General features: G+C 42.0%; 1 protein-coding gene across 2 annotated transcripts; it reads left to right on the forward strand.

The window, feature by feature from the left end:
* Nucleotides 1–6,380: 6,380 nt before the first annotated feature.
* On the forward strand, nucleotides 6,381–26,442 carry LOC109864933 (protein phosphatase Slingshot homolog 3). 2 transcript variants are annotated; one of them, XM_020453019.2, is made up of 17 exons: nucleotides 6,381–6,558; nucleotides 7,067–7,228; nucleotides 10,108–10,145; nucleotides 11,601–11,790; nucleotides 13,421–13,536; nucleotides 14,861–14,929; nucleotides 20,232–20,297; nucleotides 20,518–20,700; nucleotides 20,791–20,884; nucleotides 21,251–21,379; nucleotides 21,961–22,007; nucleotides 22,142–22,288; nucleotides 22,487–22,687; nucleotides 22,758–22,953; nucleotides 23,077–23,187; nucleotides 23,314–23,421; nucleotides 23,501–26,442. In XM_020453019.2, the coding sequence occupies exons 2-17, from the start codon at nucleotides 7,181–7,183 to the stop codon at nucleotides 23,693–23,695; spliced, it is 1,938 nt and encodes a 645-aa protein (XP_020308608.1). In that variant the 5' UTR covers nucleotides 6,381–6,558; nucleotides 7,067–7,180; the 3' UTR covers nucleotides 23,696–26,442. The 2 variants fall into 2 exon arrangements, with proteins under 2 accessions (XP_020308608.1, XP_020308609.1); XM_020453020.2 differs by having other exon boundaries at nucleotides 6,519–6,558; nucleotides 23,314–23,412.
* The last annotated feature ends 1 nt before the right edge of the window (nucleotide 26,443 follows it).

Raw genomic sequence — 26,443 nt, forward strand, 5'->3', positions numbered from 1 at the left:
CGTTCATATGCCGCATTTACGTGCAAATCGGAACTAGTAATCTCAGAAATGCCCGACATGCTAACTGGTTGTAGTTATACACGTGCCGCGTTCAATCAGTTAGCAATAATGTCAGAGTTTCCAAGTTCCGACTAGCACGTAAATCATAACGTGTGTACACTAGCACGTAAAACATAACGTGTTAACAATTAATTGGTTAGAGAGAGGTCTCAAATACCACTTTAATTTGTATCCCCTGTAGCTGCATGCTGCGTTCCACTTGAACAGCCCTCCAACTGGCAATTACTAGTGGGAAACTCATCTATCATTCTATTGGTGCTTTCAAGACAACTGGGAAATCCGGTTCAACAGATCAGTTCATGACGTCAGTGATCTTCAGGTCAGAAAGTTGGAGCTCTAGAGAGATGCTTGAGTTTCTGACTTGGAATTCCAAGTTGGTTCCTGAGTGGTGCAGCAGTCTAAGGCACTGCATCTCAGTGCTAGAGGTGTCACTACAGACCCTGGTTTGATTCCAGGCTGTATCACAACCAGCTGTGATTGGGAGTCTCATAGGGAAAAAGTATATTTTAAGCTTAGGCGTTAAGTTCAGGGTTATGGTTAGAATTAGTGTAAGGGGTTGGGGGTTAGGTTCAGGGAAAATATAATTTTGAATGGAAATGAATTTTAGATCCCCACTAGGATAGAAGAACATAACGTGTGTTTAAGTGTGTGTGTGTTCTTCTATGCTAAACACTATTGTGTGTTTGCAGTTGAAGGACCTGTGGTTTGAGTGGACGAAAGATAGGACGTTGCTGCTGAATGACGTCACACACCGTGACCAGGGGCTCTAATCTATCAAACTGTCCTCTGGATTCACCTATGAGACCGTTCACCTCACTGTCTCAGGTACAGGGGCTCAGGGCCTCCCAAGTGGCGCAGTGTTTTTTTTTTATATATTTATTTATTTTACCTTTATTTAACCAGGTAGGCAAGTTGAGAACAAGTTCTCATTTACAATTGCGACCTGGCCAAGATAAAGCAAAGCAGTTCGACAGATAAAACGACACAGAGTTACACATGGAGTAAAAACAAACATACAGTCAATAATGCAGTATAAACAAGTCTATATACAATGTGAGCAAATGAGGTGAGAAGGGAGGTAAAGGCAAAAAAGGCCAAGATGGCAAAGTAAATACAATATAGCAAGTAAAATACTGGAATGGTAGTTTTGCAATGGAAGAATGTGCAAAGTAGAAATAAAAAAAGAATGGGGTGCAAAGGAGCAAAATAAATAAATAAATTAAAATTAAATACAGTTGGGAAAGAGGTAGTTGTTTGGGCTAAATTATAGGTGGGCTATGTACAGGTGCAGTAATCTGTGAGCTGCTCTGACAGTTGGTGCTTAAAGCTAGTGAGGGAGATAAGTGTTTCCAGTTTCAGAGATTTTTGTAGTTCGTTCCAGTCATTGGCAGCAGAGAACTGGAAGGAGAGGCGGCCAAAGAAAGAATTGGTTTTGGGGGTGACTAGAGAGATATACCTGCTGGAGCGTGTGCTACAGGTGGGAGATGCTATGGTGACCAGCGAGCTGAGATAAGGGGGGACTTTACCTAGCAGTGTCTTGTAGATGACATGGAGCCAGTGGGTTTGGCGACGAGTATGAAGCGAGGGCCAGCCAACGAGAGCGTACAGGTCGCAATGGTGGGTAGTATATGGGGCTTTGGTGATAAAACGGATTGCACTGTGATAGACTGCATCCAATTTGTTGAGTAGGGTATTGGAGGCTATTTTGTAAATGACATCGCCAAAGTCGAGGATTGGTAGGATGGTCAGTTTTACAAGGGTATGTTTGGCAGCATGAGTGAAGGATGCTTTGTTGCGAAATAGGAAGCCAATTCTAGATTTAACTTTGGATTGGAGATGTTTGATATGGGTCTGGAAGGAGAGTTTACAATCTAACCAGACACCTAAGTATTTGTAGTTGTCCACGTATTCTAAGTCAGAGCCGTCCAGAGTAGTGATGTTGGACAGGCGGGTAGGTGCAGGCAGCGATCGGTTGAAGAGCATGCATTTAGTTTTACTTGCATTCAAGAGCAATTGGAGGCCACGGAAGGAGAGTTGTATGGCATTGAAGCTTGCCTGGAGGGTTGTTAACACAGTGTCCAGAGAAGGGCCGGAAGTATACAGAATGGTGTCGTCTGCGTAGAGGTGGATCAGGGACTCACCAGCAGCAAGAGCGACCTCATTGATGTATACAGAGAAGAGAGTCGGTCCAAGAATTGAACCCTGTGGCACCCCCATAGAGACTGCCAGAGGTCCGGACAGCAGACCCTCCGATTTGACACACTGAACTCTATCAGAGAAGTAGTTGGTGAACCAGGCGAGGCAACTGCATCTCAGTGATAGAGGTGTCACTACATGCCCTGGTTCAATTCCAGGCTGTATCACAACCGGCCTTGATTGGGATAGAGGCAGCTCACAATTTGCCCAGTGTGGTTAGGTTTTGGCCGGGGTAGGCCATCATTGTAAAAAGAATTTGTTCTTAACTGACTTGCCTAGTTAAATAAATTAAAGATGACTGTTAAAAAAAATTATCCTAGTCGGAGCTAGTTTTTTTCAGAGTTCCCAGTAATCTTGAATGCACTGAAGTCGGATGTTGGAGATTTCTGAGCTCTGAGTTCCCAGTTCCCAGCAGTTTTGAACATGACATTAGCTCCCACTTCTCCCACATGTTGATCTCTGACGTCACCTACTAAGGAAAGAACCTTGACGACAGCATTTCCGGCAGTTAAATGCAACAACAAAACTTTATTTTTTAAAATAAATCTACTAATATATTTTTTTAAACCATAAATTGTTAACAAGCATGATAGCTGTACTTATAGTTTATGGTTTATGTAGCTTGTTTGCCATTAGCCAGTCAGCGTTTCTCAACAAGTTCAAAGCATGTGAATGCTTCCAACTGGTATTTACGACTTCACAACTGGTCAATTCCCTCCTCTCACTTGGTTACGAAAGCAGCATTAGTGCCTACACACTGAGTATACAAAACATTATGAATACCTGCTCTTTCCATGATTTAGACTGACCAGGTGAATCCAGGTGAAAGCTATGATCCCTTATTGATGTCACTTGTTCAATCCACTTCAATCAGTGTAGATGAAGGGGAGGAGACAGATTAAAGAAGGATTTTTATGTCTTGAGGCATTGTGTATATGTACCATTCAGAGGGTGAATGGGCAAGACAAAAGATTTAACCTCTACGGGATCGGTGTCCCTATACCGGGGCGGTTGATGCTAACGTGCGCTAACGTTTTCTAATGTGACTAGAAGGACGTTGTAAGTAACAGAACACTTTCGGGAACATAGACACATGTCTTATATGGGCAGAAAGTTAAAACTCTCGTTAATCTAACTGCACTGTCCATTTACAGTAGCAATTACTGTGAAAAAAAGACCATGCTATTGTTTGAGGAGAGTGCACAACAACAAAAAATGTATCACGGAAACTGGTTTGATACATTCACCTCTGAAGGTAATTTGTCATCCTAAGGGTCCCAGAGATAAAATGTAGCATAGTTTTGTTTGATAAAATATATTTGTATATTCAAATGCAGGTAGCCTAGTGGTTAGAGCATTGGACTAGTAACCGAAAGGTTGCTAAAACGAATCCCCGAGCTGACAAGGTAAAAATCTGTCGTTCTGCCCCTGAACAAAGCAATTAACCCACTTTTCCTAGGCCATCATTGTAAATAAGAATTTGTTCCTACCTACCTCATTTGCACACACTGTATATAGACTTTTTCTATTGTATTATTGACTGTATGTTTGTTTATTCCATGTGTAACTCTGTGTTGTTGTTTGTGACGAACTGCTTTGCTTTATCTTGGCCAGGTCGCAGTTGTAAATGAGAACTTGTTCTCAACTAGCCTACCTGGTTAAATAAAGGTGAAATTAAAAAAATGTAAAAACTGACTTGCCCAGTTAAATAAAGATTAAATAAAAATACAAAAAATAACTGGGTTCTACAGTTTGAACCCCTGCTGTCTCTGGCTCCACACCCACCCCGCCCGGCCATCTAGATGTGTGAAAGTTAGTGTGCTGTATAAGCTAATGATCCACCATGAATGACATTCCTGGGAGTGTGTAAACTTACATTTTGTATTACCATATCATGTTTGTATGTTCTCTATAGTTATGTACTTGAAAATGGATCAATTGACCAATTCGGCACATTTTGACAGACTTGATACAAAATACTGTGCAGTACTGCAATGCTTCACTGGGTCAATCTGCAACTTTGGACACACTGCTGACATCTCGTGGCCAAAATCTAAATTGCGCCCGAACTGCAATATTAAATCATGGCCTTTTTCTTGCATTTAAAAGATGATGGAACAAGCAAAAAAATTTGAAAACGCATGTTTGAGGTTTGTATTATCTTTTACCAGATCTAATGTGTTATGTTATCCTACATTAATTTCACATTTCCACAAACTTCAAAGTGTTTCCTTTCAAATGGTATCAAGAATATGCATATCCTTGCTTCAGGTCCTGAGCTACAGGACTTGAGTAAGTCATTTTAAGCAAAAATTGAAAAAAAAGGTTTGATCCTTAAGAGGTTTTAAGTGCCCTTTTAAAATGTATTTTTATTTAACTGGTCAAGTCAGTTAAGAACAAATTCGTATTTACAAAGGCGGCCTACAAAAGGCAAAAGGCCTCCTGCCTTTTATAATATAGGACAAGATACAGATCACGACAAGAGAGACAACACCACACTAAATAAAGAGAGACCTAAGACAACAACATAGCAAGGCAGCAACACGACATAACAACAACATGGTAGCAACACAACATGGTACAAACATTATTGGGCACAGGCAAAAGCACAAAGGGCAAGAAGGTAGAGACAATAATACATTACACAAAGCAGCCACAACTGTCAGTAAGAGTGTCCATGATTGAGTCTTTGAATGAAGAGTTTGAGATAAAACTGGGTATGGTAGTAGGTGCCAGGCGCACCAGTTTGTGTCAGGAGCTGCTGGGTTTTTCCCGCTCTACAGTTTCCCATGTGTATCAAGAATGGTCAAAGGAAATCTAGCCAACTTGGCACAACTGTGGGAAGCATTGGAGTCAACATTGGCCAGAATTCTGAAGGCATTTACAGAGTCATATTTGACAACAAAATCTTTCTTTGGCTGTACATCCCATATGTGATCTCTCATTTCGGTTAAAGCTATTTCTATCTGTTGATTTGTTTTTGTTTGTTTTTCTGCTTTCCATAATGCCAGGACAATTCCTTGTTGTTGATCTAAAAAAATTATAATAATTGGGTGGGTACTTAAATTTGTTCTATTTCACGTGTACAAGTGTGTATTACATGCATATGTGAACAGTGGTATAAAGTACTTAAGTCGTCATTTTTGGTATCTGTATTTTACTATTTTTATTTTTGACAACTTTTACTATTACTTCACTATATTCCTAAAGAAAATAATGTACTTTTACTCCATACATTTTCCCTGACTCACAAAAGTACTTGAATTCTTAGCAGGACAGCAAAATGGTCCAATTCACCCACTTATCAAGAGAACATCCCTTGTTATCTCTCCTGGCTCTGATCTGGTGGACTCACTAAACACAAATGCTTCGTTTGTAAATGATGTCTGAGTGTTGGAGTGTGCCCCTGGCTATCCATACATTTTAAAAACAAGAAAATCGTGCTGTCTGGTTTGCTTAATATAAGGATTTTGAAATGATTTAGACTTTTACTTTTGATACTTAAGTACATTTTATAAATTACATTTACTTTTGATACTTTTCAATCTTTTACTTAAGTATGAGAATTGGGTACTTTTTCCACCACTGTGTGTGAATTAGAAATATGTTTTTTTTTGCATATCCCAACTCCACTTGAGACACCGTCGAAGAGTGGAATCACGGCCGGGTCTGCCATTATCAATGGCGACCCTGGAGCAATTGGGGTTAAGTACCTTGTTCAAAGGCTCATCACCAGATTTTCACCTATTCATCCTTTCCCTGCCTTTACTGATTTCTGGGCATCCAACGTCCAATGAATGAATAAATAGATACTCATAATAAGATGATCAATATGAAATAAATAAAAGCATCATCAGTGTTCTTGTTTGTTTGTGCAGTAGCACATGTAACAGTTAATGAGTTGGAAATATGTCAATACAGCTTGTTATAGGCCTACAGCAGTTACGTAGTTATATAACAAGTATATGGTTTGTGGAAAGTAGCCTGTACTATGCATAACTAAAATAACCGGATTCGTGCAGATAACTCACAAAAGCAAAACAACCTAAATCAATAGCATATTCATCATTATAGAAATCTTGCCATTTCCCCTTTAAGAAAACCCATCCTACATGCCCCTCCTTGTAGATTGCTTTTCTTTGCCGATGTCTTCCTTGTTCTATGAAATAGTAAACTCTCCATTTATTTGGATATCAGAGTGCCGCATAACTTTTGCCAACGCGAAGGATTAAAAAAGACATATATCCAAGCTCACTGCATGTGAGGGAGAAGCATCAGAAGGAGGCATTTGGTCGGAGGCAGGTACAAATAGGAACTGTTGCTCTTTCTTTAACGTTTTCCCTTTCACACTTGTTTTTAGTTAGCTAGCATGGATCAGTTGCCTATCCACGGTACACGCTAACAGCTTGTTGATTTGCAGACGATCAACAGCAGATTGTCCACTCAAACTGAGTTGATGCTTTACATGTTTTCCATATGACATCTAAGCATATGAATGAACTTCATGCTCTAGATTCTCAAATGTTGCTATTTTTCAGAAACGTCTAGTCAGTTAGCCACATTGTTTCATTATACCAACATTATATTTATTTTATAGATGTACGCTCGGCCGCAGTGCAGCGCGCATTCATTTCATCACCATACGTGGTCGTTGTGAAGGAATGCTTTGCATGTAACTACAATGGCATATCTTCCATCAATGCCTATAATGTTACATGTCAATTTGTGTCTCCTCCACTATCCATTGTGTCTGCAGATATTGTGTCTTTTATAAACTGGTATTTAATCATCAGCTCCAACTTCGTTCCAGATTTGTGTGAATACATCCATCATATAGCCTCCACGCCCACACATTTTGAGGGGAAACTGCTGCTTCTTACTCGCCTCTTGTTTTGATCCGTGAAAAACCGAGCGGTGCCTTGCCATGGCTCTTCTGACCCTGCATCGTTCGCCGTCCATCTCCACCGCTCCGGTGAGTTTCCCGCGAGCCCCACACATATCTCAATGCAGCTTTTACTGGCCTCTTATTTTCCATGGCAGCGCCTTCACTTCACGTCATATAACGCTCTGTTTTACAGTGTGCGATTCGATACACTGGCCAAGCCTGCTATTGCCTATTATCCAGAATCCTTTTGCTTTGGTTAATGAACAACAGTCTTTGCCTGAGGCTGTCCAATAACCTGCTTGGTGTATTCATTTGCGATGTCATCATCACAGCATTGTAGATTGTTGATAATGTAAAGGGTATTTGATGCTGTCTGGTAGCCAAGGCAGTGATTTGTATTGACAAGCAGCGATGACATAACTAAGTAGAGGGCAAACATGCCATAAGCTGTGTGATATATCACAGAGTATCCCTCACCACCACACTGACAGGGTTTCAAATGATAACCCCCGTTCATGTCGTGCTTTCACTTCTCTTTAAACAGTTAGAGCAACTTTAACAGGCTAATTTAAACTGTGTTACTTCCAAGGCCTCGCTGGTATGTTACGAGTGTGTCGCCTGATGTTTTGGCATTCTCACTTTTGTTTCCCCAGCTTCCCCAGACAGGCAGACATAACGTTGCCTTCCTCCGTCCCCCTGCACACTACTACTCTGTCATCTCTACTACTGTTAACTCATCTCTTCCTTTCAAACCCTTAACGCTCCTCTCCAGCCTACCCTCTGTGTCTGTCTTGACATGTCAGTTGAATAACAGGTATTGTGTGATGGCAAAAAATACCATGATTTTTGGGGGGATTTTCATGAAGTTTTATCCATAGAATGATCTTTTGGAAGAAGGATTGTTGACATGTTTGACATTTGGGCAATTCCACTATAACTGAATGATGATGATGACTTTTCACTTTAAAAGTATGACAAACAAAAACCATTGATTCCAAAGTTAAACAAACCATACAACTATGCAGAATGACTGACTAGTTTTAACAATCAACATATTTACTCAAAGAACCGGTGTAAAGTTTGGTAACAGAATGACACTAAAATCTCGCTCAGTTTTATGTGACCACCTACCAGTTGAAGTTTGGACATCACAGCACAGCAGAGTACAGCACAGTAAAGTATAGTTCAATATATAACAGTACAGTAAATTATACTGTGCTCTAGTAATGTACTGAACTCTACTGTACTGGCATAACTTATGAAACAGACATCTATGATTGGTTCAGATTTGGACTGACAAATTTCAACTACTTTTCAATGTCCGGTGTGGGCATTTCCATGTAAAAAGCCCCATAAGCAATGTAATCCATAGAATGTTCCTTTTTCGATACTTGACACAAATTTGACATTTATATCTAAAAGCATAGTTGAGAAATAATTCATGGAAGTTGGAATATTTTATATTTTGGCCTTACCCAGGCCTCCTTTAAGACTCCATCATTTTTCATCTGAATCCGCCACAAAGGAAACATTGGTGTCGTATGAAGCTTTACCACTTGCTCTGTAATATGAGGAGTATTTCGAGTTATGTAACAATTTTATTCAATTAATTAAAATCAAATAAAAATGTATTTGTCACATACACATGGTTAGCAGATGTTGTTGCGAGTGTAGCGAAATGCTTGTTCTTCTAGTTCTGACAGTGCAGTAATATTTAACAGGTAATCTAACAATTCCACAACAACTCCTAATACACACAAGTCTAAAGGGGTGAATGAGAATATGTAAGTATATGGATGAGCGATGGCCGAGCAGTATAGGCAAGGTGCAATAGATGGTATAAAATACAGTATATACATGTGATATGAGTTAAGTAAGATATGTAAACATTATTAAAGTGGCATTATTTAGTGGCATGTAGGCAGCAGCCTCTGAGTTAGTGATTGCTGTTTAGCAGTCTGATGGCCTTGAGATTGAAAAACAGCTTCTGTCTCTCGGTTCTCTCCCTGTCTCCCTATCGTTGTAAATGAACATTTTACTCTTGATCCTGCTCATTCTTTCAGTACATGAACACTGAAATACCCACTTCTCAATGCCACATGACTGGTTTTAGAGATTAAATAAATCCCTTATTAAATCTGAAGAGGGTTGTCACTCTGTAATCAGCAGACTTCAATATGTGACACAAGATGGTCTATTTAATAGATTGTAGATTAAAAAGTAAATTGTTTATAGCCTGGGCCCAGATCTGTTTGTGCTCTTGCGTTATACATTGCTGTCATTGTCAAGTGAAGTTTGGCAAGACAAACAGACAGGGAGTTGGCATGATGGCACAAAAAAACAGGCGCAAAGGCAGTGGCGGATGTCAAGCTCTCAATATCAAGTTTCGCATGGACCCCCTAGTCATTTCATGTTGGGGCCCTATAATTTGTACACTGGACATCATTAGTCAATCGCGTTGTTTAACATGAAAAAATGCTAAAGAACTCATGCTATTAGACACCTACAAGTGATTTGCATACGAAACATCCCAGTCATGGTTCTTTGTATTATTTATATATATATATATATATATATAATATATATATATTTTTTTGTACTTTTTTATCCCCAAACATTTGATGACAAATGTATTTGGTTCACATACCTCACTGAATTGTTACAATGTATTTTTTTGTGGGGGGGTGCAAAGATTGCTGGGACGTAAGCAAATACTGTCCAATGGTATTAGAGCAAGGATTTGGGGGCGTGGCTTATTGGGGTGCATGTCTTTCAGTTAGTTATTTTTGGTCACCTGTATGTGTGAATGTCTTTCCAGTTCATCTGGTCTGTTGACTTTGTTGCTCTTCTGATTTACGTTGGGGGTCCCACTGATAAATCTAGTACGAGCCTGTGACGATGTAGTTACGCCACTGGGCTAAGGAGTTTGTTAGTAAATTAATCATCTTTCATATCATTTTTTAAAGGATGAAAGCATCCCAAGAAGAGGGAGACTTCAGAAAAGGTAGATTAGTGGGGGTTTTTGGGTTGTGAATTTAATTTGTATGTACGGTGCATTCAGAAAGTATTCAGACCTGCCCTTTTTCCACATTTTGTTACATTACAGCCTTATTCTAAAATGGATTTAATTTTTTAAAAAATCCTCATTGATCTATACACAATAACCCATAATGACAAAGCGAAAACAGGTTTTTAGACATTTTTGTACATTTATTAAAATAAAAAGCAGATAACTTATGTAAATAATGTTTTAGACCCTTTGCTATGAGACTTGAAATTGAGCTCAGGTGCATCCTGTTTCCATTGATCATCCTTGAAATGTTTCTATTAACAGTTGACAGTGCATGTCAGAGCAGGAACCAAGCCATGAGATCGAAGGAATTGTCCGTAGAGCTCCGAGACAGGATTGTGTCGAGGCACAGATCTTGGGAATGGTACCAAAACATTTCCGCAACATTAGAGGTCCCCAAGAACACATTGGCCTCCATCATTTTAAAATGGAAGAAGTTTGGAACCAGCAAGACACTTCCTAGAGCTGGCCACCCAGCCAAACTGAGCAATTGGGGCAGAAGGACCTTGGCCAGGGAGGTGACCAAGAACCCTATTGTCACTCTGACAGAGCTCCCAGAGTTCCTCTGTGGAGATGGGAGAACCTTCCAGAAGGACAACCTTCTCTGCAGCACTCCACCAATCGGGCCTTTGTTAGAGTGGCCAGACGGAAGCCACTCATCATTAAGAGGCATTGACAGCCCGCTTGGAGTTTGCCAAAGGGCACCTAAAGGTCTCTCAGACGATGAGAAACAAGATTCTCTGGTCTGATAAAACCAAGATTGAACTCTTTGGGCTGAATGCCAAGCATCACGTCTGGAGGAAACCAGGCACCATCCCTATGGTGAAGCATGGAGGTGGCAGCATCATGCTGTGGCAACGTTTTCAGGGACTGGGAGACTAGTCAGGATTGAGGGAAAGATGAACGGCGCAAAGTGAAGACAAATCCTTGATGGAAACCTGCTCCAGAGCGCTCCGGACCTCCGACTGGGGCGACGGTTCACCTTCCAACAGGACAACAACCCTAAGCACACAGCCAAGACAACGCAAGACTGGCTTCGGGACAAGTCTCAATGTCCTTGAGTGGCCCAGCCAGAGTAAAGTGTCTGAAAACACATGTACATTTGATAATTCAGTTTTTTTTTATATACATTTGTAAAAAATAATAATAATAAAAAAAGAGCATTCTAAAAACCTGTTTTTCTGTGTCATTATGGGGTATTGTGTGCAGATTGCTGAGGAAAAATGACAATTTGATCCATTTTAGAATAAGGCTGTAACGTAACAAAGTGGAAAAAGTCAAGGGGTCTGAATACTTTCCGAATGCACTGTAGTTTGGATGTGGTCATATGGAAGTTTGATTGCAAACATCTTTCAAAGTAATAATTCAGTCTTCCATCCTCCAAAACAGAGAGAGCTTTGCTCTGGTTAAAGGGGCCGTCCTTCTCCTGGAAGAGGGGGAGGGGGAGGGGACACATGAAGAGACGTCGCCCAATCACTCCCCTTCACCCCTGAAGCTGGGGGGCGGAGCTTCAGACACACAGCACAGACAGCTGCACGCCATGGTGTCACTACTAAGACCAGAGGACACTATCAAACTGGTGAGACCTGTCAGCAGTCACATGCCCAGAGGTAGAATGTATAGAATAAGCATACAATGGAAAGGACAGGCAGTGTGTGAAGAACTGGGTTTAAACTTGGGTCATCTGTAGTCTGCACACCACAAAGCTGTGTTAGTGCTTAGATAATGCCTGGGCATTAGCAAGTCTTCAGGTCTCAGGCAAGGTTACTTATCACTGTTGTGTGGTTCACCAAACCACCTTTGTTACAATAGCATGACTAGACCCGGCGTGATGCCTGGAGCACTCCGCAATGTCATGTTAAAAGCTTCTACTAATGGGTCACATTCATGTAATGCGTTTCACTAGGTCTCAAAGTGCCTTTTACATTATATAAAGTATGGAAACTCACCCTTGTACACCTCCAACATGTAACATCCTAGTCTGGTGGTCCCAGATCTGTTTGTGCTCTTGCCAACTCCATTACTCATTGTCAAACCAAACCTGTTTGGCATGACAAGGTGTTGGCGTGATAGCACACCAGACTGGCACTCGGGCTAGTAACATCCACCTACACATATATAGTGAACAAAAAGGACCAACGCATGTTGCGTTTTATACATCTTTCTTTCAATGAGCTGAAATAAAAATTCCCTGAAATTTTCCATACGCACAAAAACCTTATTTTTCTAATTCAGTGAAAAAAGTTGTTTACATCCCTGTTGGTGAGCATTTATACTTTGCTGAGATAATCCATCCACCTGACTGGTGTGGCATATCAAGATGTGGATTAAACGGCATGAGCATTACACAGGTGCACCTTGTGTTGGGGACAACAAAAGGCCATTAAATGTGCAGTTTTGTCACACAACACAATGCCATAGATGCCTCAAGTTTTGAGGGTGCGTGCAATTGGCATGTTGACTGCAGCAATGTCCACCAGAGCTGTTGCCACCGAATTGAATGTTAATTTCTCTACCGTAAGCTGTCTCCAGCATCGCGTCGTAACGAACTTCATTGGGCCAATGTTCACATTCGATGCCAGTAACACACTGGAGAAGTGTGCTCTTAACGGATGAATCCCAGTTTTAACTGTACCGGGCAGATGGCAGACATGTGGGCGAGCAGTTTGCTGATGTCAACGTCGTGAACAGACTGCCCCATTGTGTGCCCCAGACGTGTCACACACTGAGCATGTTTGGGATGATCAATGTGTATGACAGCATATTCCAGTTCCCGCCAATATCCAGCAAGTTCGCACAGCCATTGAAGAGGAGTGGGATAATAATCCACAGGCGACAATCAACAGCCTGATCAACTCTATGTGAAGGAGATGTGTTGCGCTGCATGAGGCAAATGGTGGTCACACCAGATACTGACTGGTTTTCTGATCCAGGCCCCCTACTTTTTTTTTTAAGGTACCTGTGATGAACAGATGCATATCTGTATTCCCAGCCATGTGAAATCCATAGATTAGGGCTTAATGAATTTATTTCAATTTACTGATGTCCTTATATGAACTGTAACTCAGTAACATCTTTTAAATAGTTGTTTATTTTTGTTCAGTGTATAAATGCCCTTTACCCCTCTCTCAACCCTACCCGTACATGTCAACCCTTATCCCTCCTTTCTCTCCTCCCCTCTCTCTCTCACCTCCCCCATCTCCATGCAGGCGGTGAGGTTGGAGTCAGTGAGTCCAGTCAGGGTACGGTATCTGATCATAGTCTCCACCTTCAGTAACAAACAGGAGAGCATTCTACTGGGGATGGACTTCCCCGACACAGACAGGTGTGTGTGTGCTGTTATCATTGTTTCAATAGAGAGGTGTATAGCGGTTGCTGTTTTTTACCTTAGACCTTTTGCTGGGCGGTATTCCGTATTTTACGATATACCGGTACTGATGCACGGACCGGTTTAGGTTTTTGCTTTTACCTTCTATAACGGTATTTGAATGTTTGGTTTGTTAAATGTGATGTGTGAACGCCGTGTGTAATGTCCATTTTTATAGATCGCTACTTGAGTCAACTCTCTCTCTCTCTCTCTCCATGCCACTTTCCACACAGACCTAGCCATGCCTCCTGTCACTAAAGGAGCGCATTTGTTGTTCCTCGACCACGAGACACTTGTATTCAGTCTGCATGGTCAATGCAGCAATGTTGATGACAACGATACTGTTTTCACTTTCCTTCATATAAATCCATTAGCGTTCTATAATTACACTTAGTTTGCGCTTCTTACATCTACAAACAGCATGTTTGTCTTAGCAAGTTGGGCCTAAATCTTGTTTGCTGCTAATTGCTAGTTCGTTAGCTGGCTAGCTAACTAATAAATGTACTAAGTCAGAGCAAATGTAATTAGCTATACAGCCTGATAATACCAGTGATGGTGTAGACCTAAATCAGCATGTTTGTACAACCGTATCGTCTAAATCTAGGAGGAATATGCAAAGCATGAAAATGTTAGCTACATGAAGTAGCTAAGAGAAAACATTCAATGTAGCCAAAGATTATAGGGTCCCCTAGTGAACACTTATCAACACTTTGGTTCCTAACCTGTCACAATAACTCCCCCCTGGCATTTTCATTCGTTGTCATATCAAACAACAACTGTATTCAAAGTGCCCACTATACTATTCTAACTAGATAATTAGAATAATCATTCAATTTCCATAATTTGCTCTAAATCGTAAGTGCAATATTTGGTTAAAAATAATGGCTAGATTGTTTGCCCATATCTTGCAGCCCTACGTGGCAGTGTGGAAATTATCTCAAATGGATGCAGAAATTGTTGAAAATAATTTTTGTTGAATTGAACAGTATAAAACAATCAGTATGGAGAAAGACCCATTGAAATAACTTAGAATATATGTGTTGCTGCAACCCTAGGATTACGCACTACTCAAAGCAAATGTAGAACTTTTATTATTCAAAAACATAAAATACCGTCGTACAGTCCAATTATAAAATACTGTGATATGATATTTTGGCATTATCGCCCCGCCCTACCTTAGACCAGTCTAGAGAATGACTTGCGTTGATAGAAAATACATCTAGTAAATGTTGCCAAATGTTAAGAAAAATTTATTAAAATGGTCTGCCTCTGTTTCTTTCAGATGTCAGTGTACTATCGGTCTGGTTGTGCCGGTATGGAGCGACACACAAGTGTATCTGGACGGAGATGGGTAAGAGTTTAAAAACGTGTTGTGAGTGAAAGAGAAAGATGGAGGGGTGAACTGAAAGAGTGCAAGAGTCAAATGAGGAAACTAGGAAGTAGCTAGCTGAGCCTGTGCCACAGCACGGTTGGCCTGGCATCTTGGTGGCTGGCCAGTCATGGTAATACCAATGAGTAATCCTTTTCTGTTTATGTACTTGGATGATTCTCATTCTGTTTCTGTCACTGTCACCCCTTAGGGCAACACTTAAAACATCTGCATTCACTGCATAAGGACTTCCTAATCAAATCCAATAACATTTTTATTTGTCACATCGCTGAATACAAGTGCAGACTTTACCATGAAATGCTTACTTACGAGCCATTTTCCAAAAATGCAGTTAAAAAGTAAGACAATTAACAAATAGATAAATAACAATAACAATAACAATGCTATATACAAGGAGTACCGGTACAGAGTTAGTGTACTGGGGTATGAGGTAGTTAGGGTGATTGATTAAGGTAATATGTACCTGTATGTTTGGTTAGGTGATAGATTGAAGTACATGTAGGTAGGAGGTGAGAAATAGAAAGTCCGGGTAGCCATTTAATGAACTGTTCGCAGTCTTATGACTTTGGGGCAGATGTTCAGGAACCTTTAGGTCCCAGACTTGGCGCTCCGGTACTGCTTGCCGTGCGTTAGCAGAGTGAACGGACTGTGACTTGGGTGGTGGGAGTCTTTGACCCTTTTTAGATTGTGGGAGCTGTACTGTTAGATTTCAGTGCAGCCTTTGACATTATTGACAATAACCTGTTGGTTAAAAAACTTGTGTTATGGCTTTTCAACCTCTGCCATAATGTGGATTCAGAGCGATCTATCTAATATAACTCAAAGGATTTTCTTTAATGGAAGCTTCTCTAATGTTAAACATGTAAAGTATGGTGTACTGCAGGGCAGCTCTCTAGGCCCTCTACTCTTTTCTATTTTTACCAATGACCTGCCACTGGCATTAAACAAAGTATGTGTGTCCATGTATGCGCATGATTCAACCATATATGCATCAGCAACCACAGCTAATGAAGTCACTGAAACATTTAACAAAGATTTGCAGTCTGTTTTGTAATGGGTGGCCAGTAATAAACTGGTCCTAAACATTTCTAAAGCTAGGAGCATTGCATTTGGTACAAATCAAGTTCTAGACCCCGGCTGAACCAATGAATGGTGTGGCTGTTGAACAAGTTTGGGAGACTAAATTACTTGGCGTTATCTTAGATTGTAAACTGTCATGGTCAAAATGTATAGATTCAATTGTTGTAAAGATGAGGAGAGGTCTGTCCGTAATAAAGAGATGCTCTGTATTTTGACACCACACTCCAAAAAGCATGTTCTGCTGGATCTAGTTTTGTCAAATGTTTGTTATTGTCCAATCGTGTGGTCCAATGCTGCAAGGAAAGAACTAGTTAAGCTGCCGCTGGCCCATAACAGAGTGGCACATCTTGCTCTTCATTGTAGTAAGAGGGCTGATATAAATACTATGCATGCCAGTCTCTCTTTGCTAATAGTTGAGGAGAGACTGACTGCATCACTTCTTTTTATAAGAAACTAATTGTTTGCATAGTCAACTTACACACACACACTTACCACATCAGACATGCCACCAGGGGTCTTTTAAGTCTCCAAATCCAGAACAAATTCAAGAAAGCGTACAGTATTATAGAGCCATTATTGCATGGAACTCCATTCCAATCTCATATTGCTCAAATAAACAGCAAACCTAATTTCAAAAAACAGAGAAAGCAACACCTCACGGCACAACCCCTCTCCCCTATTTGACCTAGATAGTTTGTATGGATTGATATGTAGGCTGTGAGTGCCTTAAAAAACATGAATGTAGTTCTGTCCTTGAGCTGCTGTTGTCTATTAATGTTCTGTATTATTTCATGTTTTGTGTGGACCCCAGGAAGAGTAGCTGCTGCTTTTGCAACCACCTAATGGCGATCCTAATAAAATACCAAACTTGAAGCTCTCGACCGTCTTCACTACAGCCCCGTCAATGTGAATGGGGGCGTGCTCGGCCCTCCGTTTCCTGTAGTCCACGATCGGTTCCTTTGTCTTGCTGACGTTGAGGGGGAAGTTCTTGTCCTGGCACCACATTGCCAGGTCTCTGACCTCCTCCCTGTAGACTGTCTCATCGTAGTCGGTGATCAGGCCTACCACCGTCGTATCGTCGGCAAACTTAATGATGGTGTTGGGGTAGGCAACAAAACATCCGCCACGCTGGCCCTCAACACGCACCCCTGAGGGGGCCCTGGGTTGAGGGTCAGCGTGGCGCATGTGTTGTTACCTACCCCCACCATCTGGGGGCGGCTTGTCAGAAAGTACAGTATCCAATTGCAGAGGGGGGTGTTTAATCCCAGTGTCCTTATCTTAGTGATGAGCTTGGATGGCACTATGGTGTTGAGTGCTGAGTTGTAGTCAATGAACAGCATTCTCACGTAGCTATTCCTTTTGTCCAGGTGGGAAAGGGCAGGGTGGAGTGCAATAGAGATTGCATCATCTGTGGATCTGTTGGGGCGGTATGCGAATTGGAGTGGGTCTGGGATGATGGTGTTGATGTGAGCCATGACCAGCCTTTCAAAGCATTTTCATGGCTACAGATGTGAGTACTACGTGGCGATAGTCATTTAGACAACTTACCTTAGTGTTCTTGGCCACAGGGACTATGGTGTTCTGCTTGAAATGTAGGTATTACAGACTGGGTCAGGGAGAAGTTGAAAATGTCAGTGAAGACACTTGCTAGCTGGTCAGCGCATGCTCTGAGTACACGTCTGTTTTATGGTTTGTCAGAGGGCGTAGCAGGATTTTGTTTATATAAACTTCCGGATATGTTCCTCTCCTTAAAAGTGGCAGCTCTAGCCTTTAAGCTCAGTGCGGATGTTGCCTGTAATCCATGGCTTCTGGTTGGGATATGTATGTACGGTCACTGTGGGGACTACGTCATCGACACATTTATTAATGAAGCTGGTGACTGATGTGGTAAACTCCTCAATGCCATCGGATGAAACCTGGAAAATATTCCAGTCTGTGCTAGCAAAACAGTCCTGCTTCATCTGACCATTTCCGTATTGAGCACGTCACTGGTAAACAGGAATTAAGTGGATGGAGTTATGGTCAGATTTGCCAAATGGAGGGCAAGGGAGAGCTTTGTATGAGTCTCTGTGTGTAGAGTAGAGGTGATCTAGAGCCTCACGTTGCACACGAGAGATGCTGGTAGAAATTACACTACCGTTCAAAAGTTTGGGGTCACTTAGGCACGTCCTTGTTTTTGAAATATAATTGTAGTTTGAGACGACAGATTTTATTTATTTTTATTTTTATGGAATATCTACATAGGCGTACAGAGACCCATTATCAGCAACCATCACTCCTGTGTTCCAATGGCACGTTGTGTTAGCTAATCCAAGTTTACAATTTTAAAAGGCTAATTGATCATTATAAAACCATTTTGCATTTATGTTAGGACAGCTGAAAACTGTTGTGCTGATTTAAATAAGCAATAAAACTGGCCTCCTTTAGACTAGTTGAGTATCTGGAGCATCAGCATTTGTGGGTTCAATTACAGGCTCAAAATGGCCAGAAACAAAGTACTTCTGAAACTCGTCAGTCTATTCTTGTTCTGAGAAATTAAGGCTATTCCATGCGAGAGATTGCCGAGAAACTGAAGATCTGGTACAACACTGCACTACTCCCTTCACAGAACAGCACAAACTGTCTCTAACCAGAATAAAAAGAGGAGTGGGAGGCCCCGGTGCACAACTGAGCAAGAGGACAAGTACATTAGTGTCTAGTTTGAGAAACAGACGCCTCACAAGTCCTCAACTGGCAGCTTCATTAAATAGTACATGCAAAACACCAGTCTCAACGTCAACAAGGAAGAGGTGACTATGCTGGCCTTCTAGGCAGAGTTCCTCTATCCAGTGTCTGTGTTCTTTTGCCCATCTTAATATTTTATTTTTATTGGCCAGTCTTGGATATGGCTTTTTCTTTGCAACTCTGCCTAGAAGGCCAGCATCCCGGAGTCGGAACACAGGAGTGATGGTTGCTGACAATGGCCTCTTTACACCTATGTAGATATTCCATAAAAAAATGTGCCGTTTCCAGCTACAATAGTCATTTACAACATTGACATCTACGCTGTATTTCTGATCAATTTGATGTTATTTTAATGGACAAAAAAATGTGCTTTTCTTTCAAAAACAAGGATATTTCTAAGTGACCCTGAACTTTTGAACGGTAGTGTAGGTAAAAATGGATTTGCAGTCAAATCCCTGGCCACTAGGAGCGCTGCATCTGGTTGAGCATTTTCTTCTTTGCATATTGCCAAATATAGCTCGTTGAGTGAGGTCTTCATGCCAGCATCAGTTTGTGGTGGTAAATGGACAGCTACGAAAAATATTGATGACAACTCTTTTGGTAAATATTGTGGTCTACAGCGCGTCATGAGGTAATCTAACTCCGGCAAGTAAAACCTTCCTTAATATTAGAAATCACCTACCCATCAACTGCTGTTGACCAAGAGACAAACTCCCACTCCCCTGAGATTACCAGACACAGCTGTTCTGTCCTACTGATGTATAGAAAACCAACTAGATATATATTTTCCATGTCCTTGTTCAGTGGCGACTCAGTGAAACACCAGCTATTACAGTTCTCGAGATCACGTTGATGTTCGCCAATAGAACAGAGGCTAATGGTGACTTATCCAGTCGCCGTCACAGTTTTGTTAGATATCCTGCACAGCGACTTCTGTAGCTCCGCTTCCTCGCAGTCTGGGATGAGCATTATGTCCTTCGCCTCCGATTAGTTGAAATAGAACTCCTCATCCAAGTTGAGGTTAGTAATCGTTGTATTCATGTCCAGAAGTTCTTTTTGGTCATATGAAAATAACAGCTTTTGTCTGTTCTGGTGTGTGCTGGGAATGTGTTACTTTGTTGACCTGGGTGTGCAGCAGTGTCGGCTCAAGGGAGAAGATTCTGTTTACCACAGATCTAGGATCAGATTACTCCAATCTTACCCAGGAATAAGAAACCACATTAAGTTGATGTTGTAGCCCTGTCTTGTTCTGTTGTAGAGGTAATAGGGCTCACATGCTGCCTCTGTGATGTCTCTGTCACACCATGACTCTCTCACACCCACTGACTGGGTGTCTGCCATTAGCAGGATCATACCTTCACATTGCAATGATCCTCTCTCTCTCTCACACACACCATCTGTCTTGCACTCCTTCTCTCTCTCTCAATCTCCCTCCCTTTTTTTTCTTTCACCTTCTCAGTGGTTTCAGTGTCACATCGGCAGAAAAGACGAGAATCTTCAAGCCTGTTTCCATACAGACTATGTGGTAGGTTTTATTCAATCCTGTTTCCATACAGACTGTGGTCGGTTGAATATTGTCTGACAAATACAGTAAACACACACACACACACGATACTCCCTTTCAGTACTGTAGTAGGATGACCTAAAACCTCTACGCTTTCATCCATAATGGCCTTGTCTGAATTTGCGTCTTTTGCCTCCTTCCACTGTGTAGACCCTGATGTGTGTGTCTCCGCTGTCCCCAGGTCAGTGCTGCAGGCGCTGCATGGCTGCTGCGAGCGGGCAGTGAAGGGGTCAGTGATCCCAGGCTGTGGGCTGGACTGGGCCCAATACTACTACGGTCATGTGGAGTCTGACCGCCTCTGTCTCAACGAGTGGGGAGCCATGACGGGCCTGGAGTCAGTCAGGAGGGACAGTGCCGGGCAGAGGTGTGTGTGTTTGTGTGTGTGTGTCAGCTCGATGTGGAAAGAGGATGCAGGTAGTCATACTCTGTCTCTCTCTGTCTTGTCTGTATGCAGCTCGACAGAGAGGGTGTCTGTGGAGCGGCAGATCAAAGAGGAGCTCCGAGACATCATGAGAACAGAAGACCTAGAGAATATCACCTCCAAACAGGTACCACGGAGGGAGACTGATGGAGATGGAATATAATACACTTCAAGAAATTAGCCCGATACTTGTCAAGGTCACAGGCGAATGGAATAGTTGCCACAAGTGGCTGAAATGCAACCAGAAGTAGATCACTTGATAGAATTGATCACAATCCATCTGGTAATATACAGGGAGTCTATGGCCTAAATTACTTGTAGAGTCTGTGTCCATATCTATGACACCTTATCTCTAACACAAGCCATTTATACCGGTCAAGTCAGAACCAGAGCTCAATAGTTTAGTTTAACCTCATGGATGGATTGAATGCTCATTGGGAGCAAACATGGCGTCGTGCTGTTGTCAGGTTGGCCATCCTCCTCCTTTCTCCAGGTCCGCAGTGCCCTGGAGACCAGGATAGGCATGGACATGAAGAACTACAAGGAATACATCGACAACGAGATGATGGTCACCATGGCGCAGATGGACAAGCCCTCCAAAATATTTGACTACTTGTTCCTGGTGAGTCCCATCTGACCCTTTAATGATGTCACCTTTGACCTATGCCACACGGCAGTAGCCCCTAACCAGAGATCTGATCAGCTTACCCGATCCCAAATCCCCAACCTTGATCACGAGGAGCGCTAAAAAGTACTGTACCTCCATTCATTTCGATGGGTTGCTTTAGACGAGTCTCGTGACACTTGTGGGGGTCGTAGAGCGGTCATATTGTAGGCCAAACCGTTCGAAATGCTGGAGACGTTTTTGTGAGAAGACCGATTTTTCCAGGATTTCTCCTGGTCTGATAAACAGCGTTGTAGCTCTGCCACTTTCCACCACAGATGCGGAAGGGCGACATGGGGCGGCTGCAGGGGATTGAGACGCAGCCCATGTAAAAATAAAACAACATAGATCTCTAGTTTAAACAGACAGATTTTGTTGGGGATTTTTTTAATTATGTTACTTAGATTGACGCACCAGTGCGTCAATGGACTCTAGGGGCTATAGCCAAGAGTTGGTCACATGACTCGAGCCTAGTGTTTACAGCTCTGACCCTCCTCTCCAGGCTGGTGAATTGGGCTCTGTGTGTCTCTGTCTTTTAGGGCTCTGAGTGGAATGCTGCCAACTTTGAGGAGCTACAGAAAAACAAGTAAACCTTTAATTTACTGTGTGTGTGTGTGTGTGTGTGCACTTGCTATTGACTTGTATAAGGTGCGTAAGCAAACGAGCAAGCCAAAGTGTTGTTGTTGCTGGGTAATTAAGTGTCTGCCAATGACATTGCAGTGTGGGCTACATCCTGAACGTGACGCGGGAGATTGACAACTTCTTCCCAGAATCCTTCAGCTACATGAATATCAGAGTGTACGACGTGGAGGCTACAGACCTGCTGTCACACTGGAAAGACACATACTCCTTCATCAACACAGCCAGGTAGTCCCACCCTGCTCTCACTCTTAGACCTTCTCCCTGCATTGCACTGTAATGATATGGATTTTAAGTCGTACAGTCTAATCTAGAACATTGTGCCTCCCTGAATAAGCAAGTGAAAGTCTCAACTATGGCACTGTTCATTTTAGTCACACAACGATGACCCAGCCCTATTCTGCCCCCCCCCCCCCCCCCCTATAGGCAGAGTGGCCAGGCGGTGCTAGTGCACTGTAAGATGGGCGTGTCTCGCTCTGGTTCCACGGTGGTGGCCTACGCCATGAAGCAGCAGCGCTGGCCCCTGGAGGTGGCTCTGTCCTACGTCAGGGAGCGCAGGCCCATCGTCCAGCCCAACGACGGCTTCATGAAGCAGCTCCACACCTACAGCGGCATCCTCAACGCCAGGTTAATTAACGTGTGTGTGTGTGGGTGTAACCTATCATAGCCTGTATGTTTACTGTACCCTCCATTCCAGTCAGCAGCGCCACAGCGCTCTCTGGAGGTGGAAGTCACGGGCAGAGAAGGAGCAGCGAAAGATTGAGAGAGCGCAGTCTGCTGCTTCACACAACAATGAGGAGGAGGAAGAGGAGGAAGAGAGCGAGGAGGAGGAAGAAGAAGAAGAAGAGTTAGAGAGTCCAGATGAAGTTGATGAGGGAGATATAGAGATGAAGGTTAGGAAATATTTATGGTTAGGATGATATTGTCAAGATCCAGATGAATTTTATTTTGTGGCAATTTTATTATATTTTTAATTATTTGAAGAAATCATAAATCTCTGTCCCTCTCTTGACCAGGTACTTGAAGAGCCTGCCCACAAGTCTGAGACTAACCCAGAAGCTCCACCCACAGAACCGGCTGCTCCATCCACGGAACCGTCTGTACCCAATCCCTTCATCACTGTACAGGTGGGCGACCTCTCTCACAAGTGTAGTGACATGACAATACCTTCTCTAACATTTATATTACACTGAATCAATGTCAAAACCAACCTGTTTATCCATCTCTAATACCCTCCCTGCCATCCTCTCTAGGTGGCTTCTCACAGCCCCAGTCGCAGTGGTAGGATGAACCTCTTCTCTCTCATGCAGTCCATCAACGAACTGGAAGACGAGGACCTAAGGAATGAACAGGTAAGAGAGGTAAAAGACGGGGAAGGAGTGAAAGGGTAGAGTTGAAAGAGCAACAGTTTTTCTTACCCTTTGTCATTCGCTGGCGTAGATTGCCAACAGTCACCGGAGGTCTCCAGGGCAACGGAGGCGGAGTTATAGACGGAAAGGCCTCATGCATCAGAGGGCCCATGTGGACGTTTCACCTGAGCCAAGCCGCCTATCGGGACTCAGAAAACTGGAAGGGGCGGGGCCAAGCAAACCTGAGACTGGGGAAGGAGATGCCAAGACAACGGAGGTGCGGTAAAGAAGAACAGAAGACGAGGCGGCGGGAGAAGGGATAGAGAATGAGAAGCCTAGAGGAGACACTAAATGTTCTGCCCACTTTCAAGCTATAAACATGAAAGAATTACCCTAATATAGTTCTATACATCAGACCTTAAGACTCCAACTATCAGCGTTATATTATAGATTTTTTAACAGTCATGCCTTTTGCACAGTATTTCCTGTTTTGGTTCTTTCAATGTAGTGGTCACCAACCGATCGATCACAATTGACTGGCTGATCTCCAAGCCATTCTAGTCGATCACCAAACACTGTAAAAAAAAACAACGATAAGGCCTTGGATTCCCCTTTTCTTTTCATTGTTCTTGTTTTTCTCTCCCTCTAGCACTTTTGACAGTAGGTGCACTTGGAAGGTAGTGTTCATATTTTTAACCATTTCGGGAAGGTAAAGTGTTCACATCTTACTCGGCCGGCCCAGAGAGCAAATCAAGTGCAGCTATAGGCCTACCGCTGGCCAATCGTATAGCTCAGTTCACCGTGTCTGCAGTTTCCTCGCGCCACAGACTGTAAAAAGAAGCCTCGAACCCACAGCAAAGTTGATAATGTTGAGATTTAAAAACTTTTAAAACCATGACTAAAGGGACTCAACGAATACAGCAAAGAGCTGCTGTTTGAATGCGTATGGGCTCATTGTAATGGAATAAATGGAATGGTATCAAACACATGGAAAACAAATGTTTGACTCTGTTCCATTCCAGGCATTACAATGAGCCCATACTCCCATAGCTCCTTCCACCAGCCTCCACTGCTGTCAACACTTTGTTCAACCGTTTTATAAGACATAAAAATGCGTCTTTCGATAAGCTTGCGTTTATTTTCTGCTCGTCCTTTTTAATATAGAGGAATATTTAACTTTCTCTGGTCAACATGAATTGGTGCTTGAGGCTGAAATAATGCAGCGCGACTTAAATTTCCCATCAGATGGATTAAGACTGTCTCTCTTTCTCAGCGACGAGAGGGTACGCTGCTCCCTTCCTCCCCTCAGACTAACCATCAGTCCAGTAAAAAAACAAATATAATGCTCACTCAGCTGTGCCTCAAGTAATACAACAAATGATATATTACCAGTGTGATCATATACCTACAATGTTGAAATATAATTTTAAAAATGGTCTGAGAAGAATAACATTGGCTGGGCAATTCAAGGGTAGGCAATATGCAGTGATAATGTATTGGGCCTATAGCCTACTGCACAAACTTCATTGCTACAGAACTGTGTTTAATTGGTTGTTGCATAGGCTTATTTTTGTTTTTTGTTTTCATCTGAGCGGTAGATTTTGACTCAAAGGTTGGTGACCTGTGTTTGTGTATCACTGTTCACCAAACCATTTACACGCAATTGGTAGTGATGGCTCATTGTTTTAATGTCACTGCAGTATTACGACACCAATATGTGTCTGACAAAAATGTTCTATTTCTGGTTAAGACTTACCTACGGTCCATAGAAGTTGGAATGTGTGTACATTTTTCTTCTGAATTTCAGTACGTATCATACCACATGCATATGTGGTGTTTGCCCGCCCTCTCTCTCCTCATGGCACATCAGTGGTTTAATGATATCTATGCAATGATTCCTTAAATTCACAGAGAAGACAGATGGTAGAGGCTGTATGCTGCCAGTTGGGATTGTTATTGTATGCATTAAGTTCCATTCTCTATTCCTTTATTGGATTTTTAATTACGCACATACCTGATCTTTTTATCGTTTCTGGTAATGCATACGGGCCCAATGAAAAGTGTTCTCGGATGTTTCAAAATAGCGGGACATTCAAAAGTATTAATTGGGAGATATAATATTGAGTGACTGTTGTAAACTGTTATTCTGGACTAATCCAAGGGCACCAAACTGTATGCCAGTGTGTTCCTCTGTGCCAATCAACTTTGTCCTTGAGTTCATCTCAAGACGACATATTTACTGAGGATCTTTAGAAAACTTCTACTGTTTAAAAAAAAAAAAAAAAATCTTGGGTGTTCAATTTATTTGCTGTGTTTATTTGTCACGCTGTCATTCCACAAATAGCCTTGCTGTATGAGTGCCTTGGACGTGGGACCAAAATAACAGTTCTTTCCTGAAAGACCCTAAATGAAAGTATTTATAATATCTACTGTATATTGCTATTTCTGAGGTGGTGGCATTATTTCATATTGATGAAATGTATTTAGTTTTGTTCTTTGACTGGGATGATGTTATTGTGCAGTATGTAGCTACTTGCATTGAATGTGTTGCTGTGTGTATGCTCTGGCTTTGCTGATTATGACCAGGTTCATGCCATCCATGTTTTGAACTTTGGGGAGAGTTTAGGGCAGTTTTTTTTTGTATGAATATTTATCCATTTTGGACATTTTGAGAGGATCAAGGTAGATTCAGCATTATGGTGTTTCTGAACTTTCTGCAGTTGACTGGATGGACCTTCTGTTCTTTATCCTGGCTTCTGTATTGTTCCAATGATTTTTTTTTATGTATTCAGCTGGCCTTGATTTGTATATTCACCAATGATGTTTACACATTTTTAGGTTGAGCACACTTTCTTTCTATACTCACAATTAAACCATCATAACAGGTTTCCACCACCACATCATGCCATTGACACTGCCTGAGACAATCTCTGCTGTTCTAAGATCAAATAGATAAATGACCTGTATCTCATCTATGGCTGCGTTTACAGCTATACTGTGAGTGAATTAATAAATGATTATACTGAAACCATGT

This window comes from Oncorhynchus kisutch, linkage group LG19, assembly GCF_002021735.2.
Source record: "Oncorhynchus kisutch isolate 150728-3 linkage group LG19, Okis_V2, whole genome shotgun sequence".
NCBI classification, from domain to species: domain Eukaryota; kingdom Metazoa; phylum Chordata; class Actinopteri; order Salmoniformes; family Salmonidae; genus Oncorhynchus; species Oncorhynchus kisutch.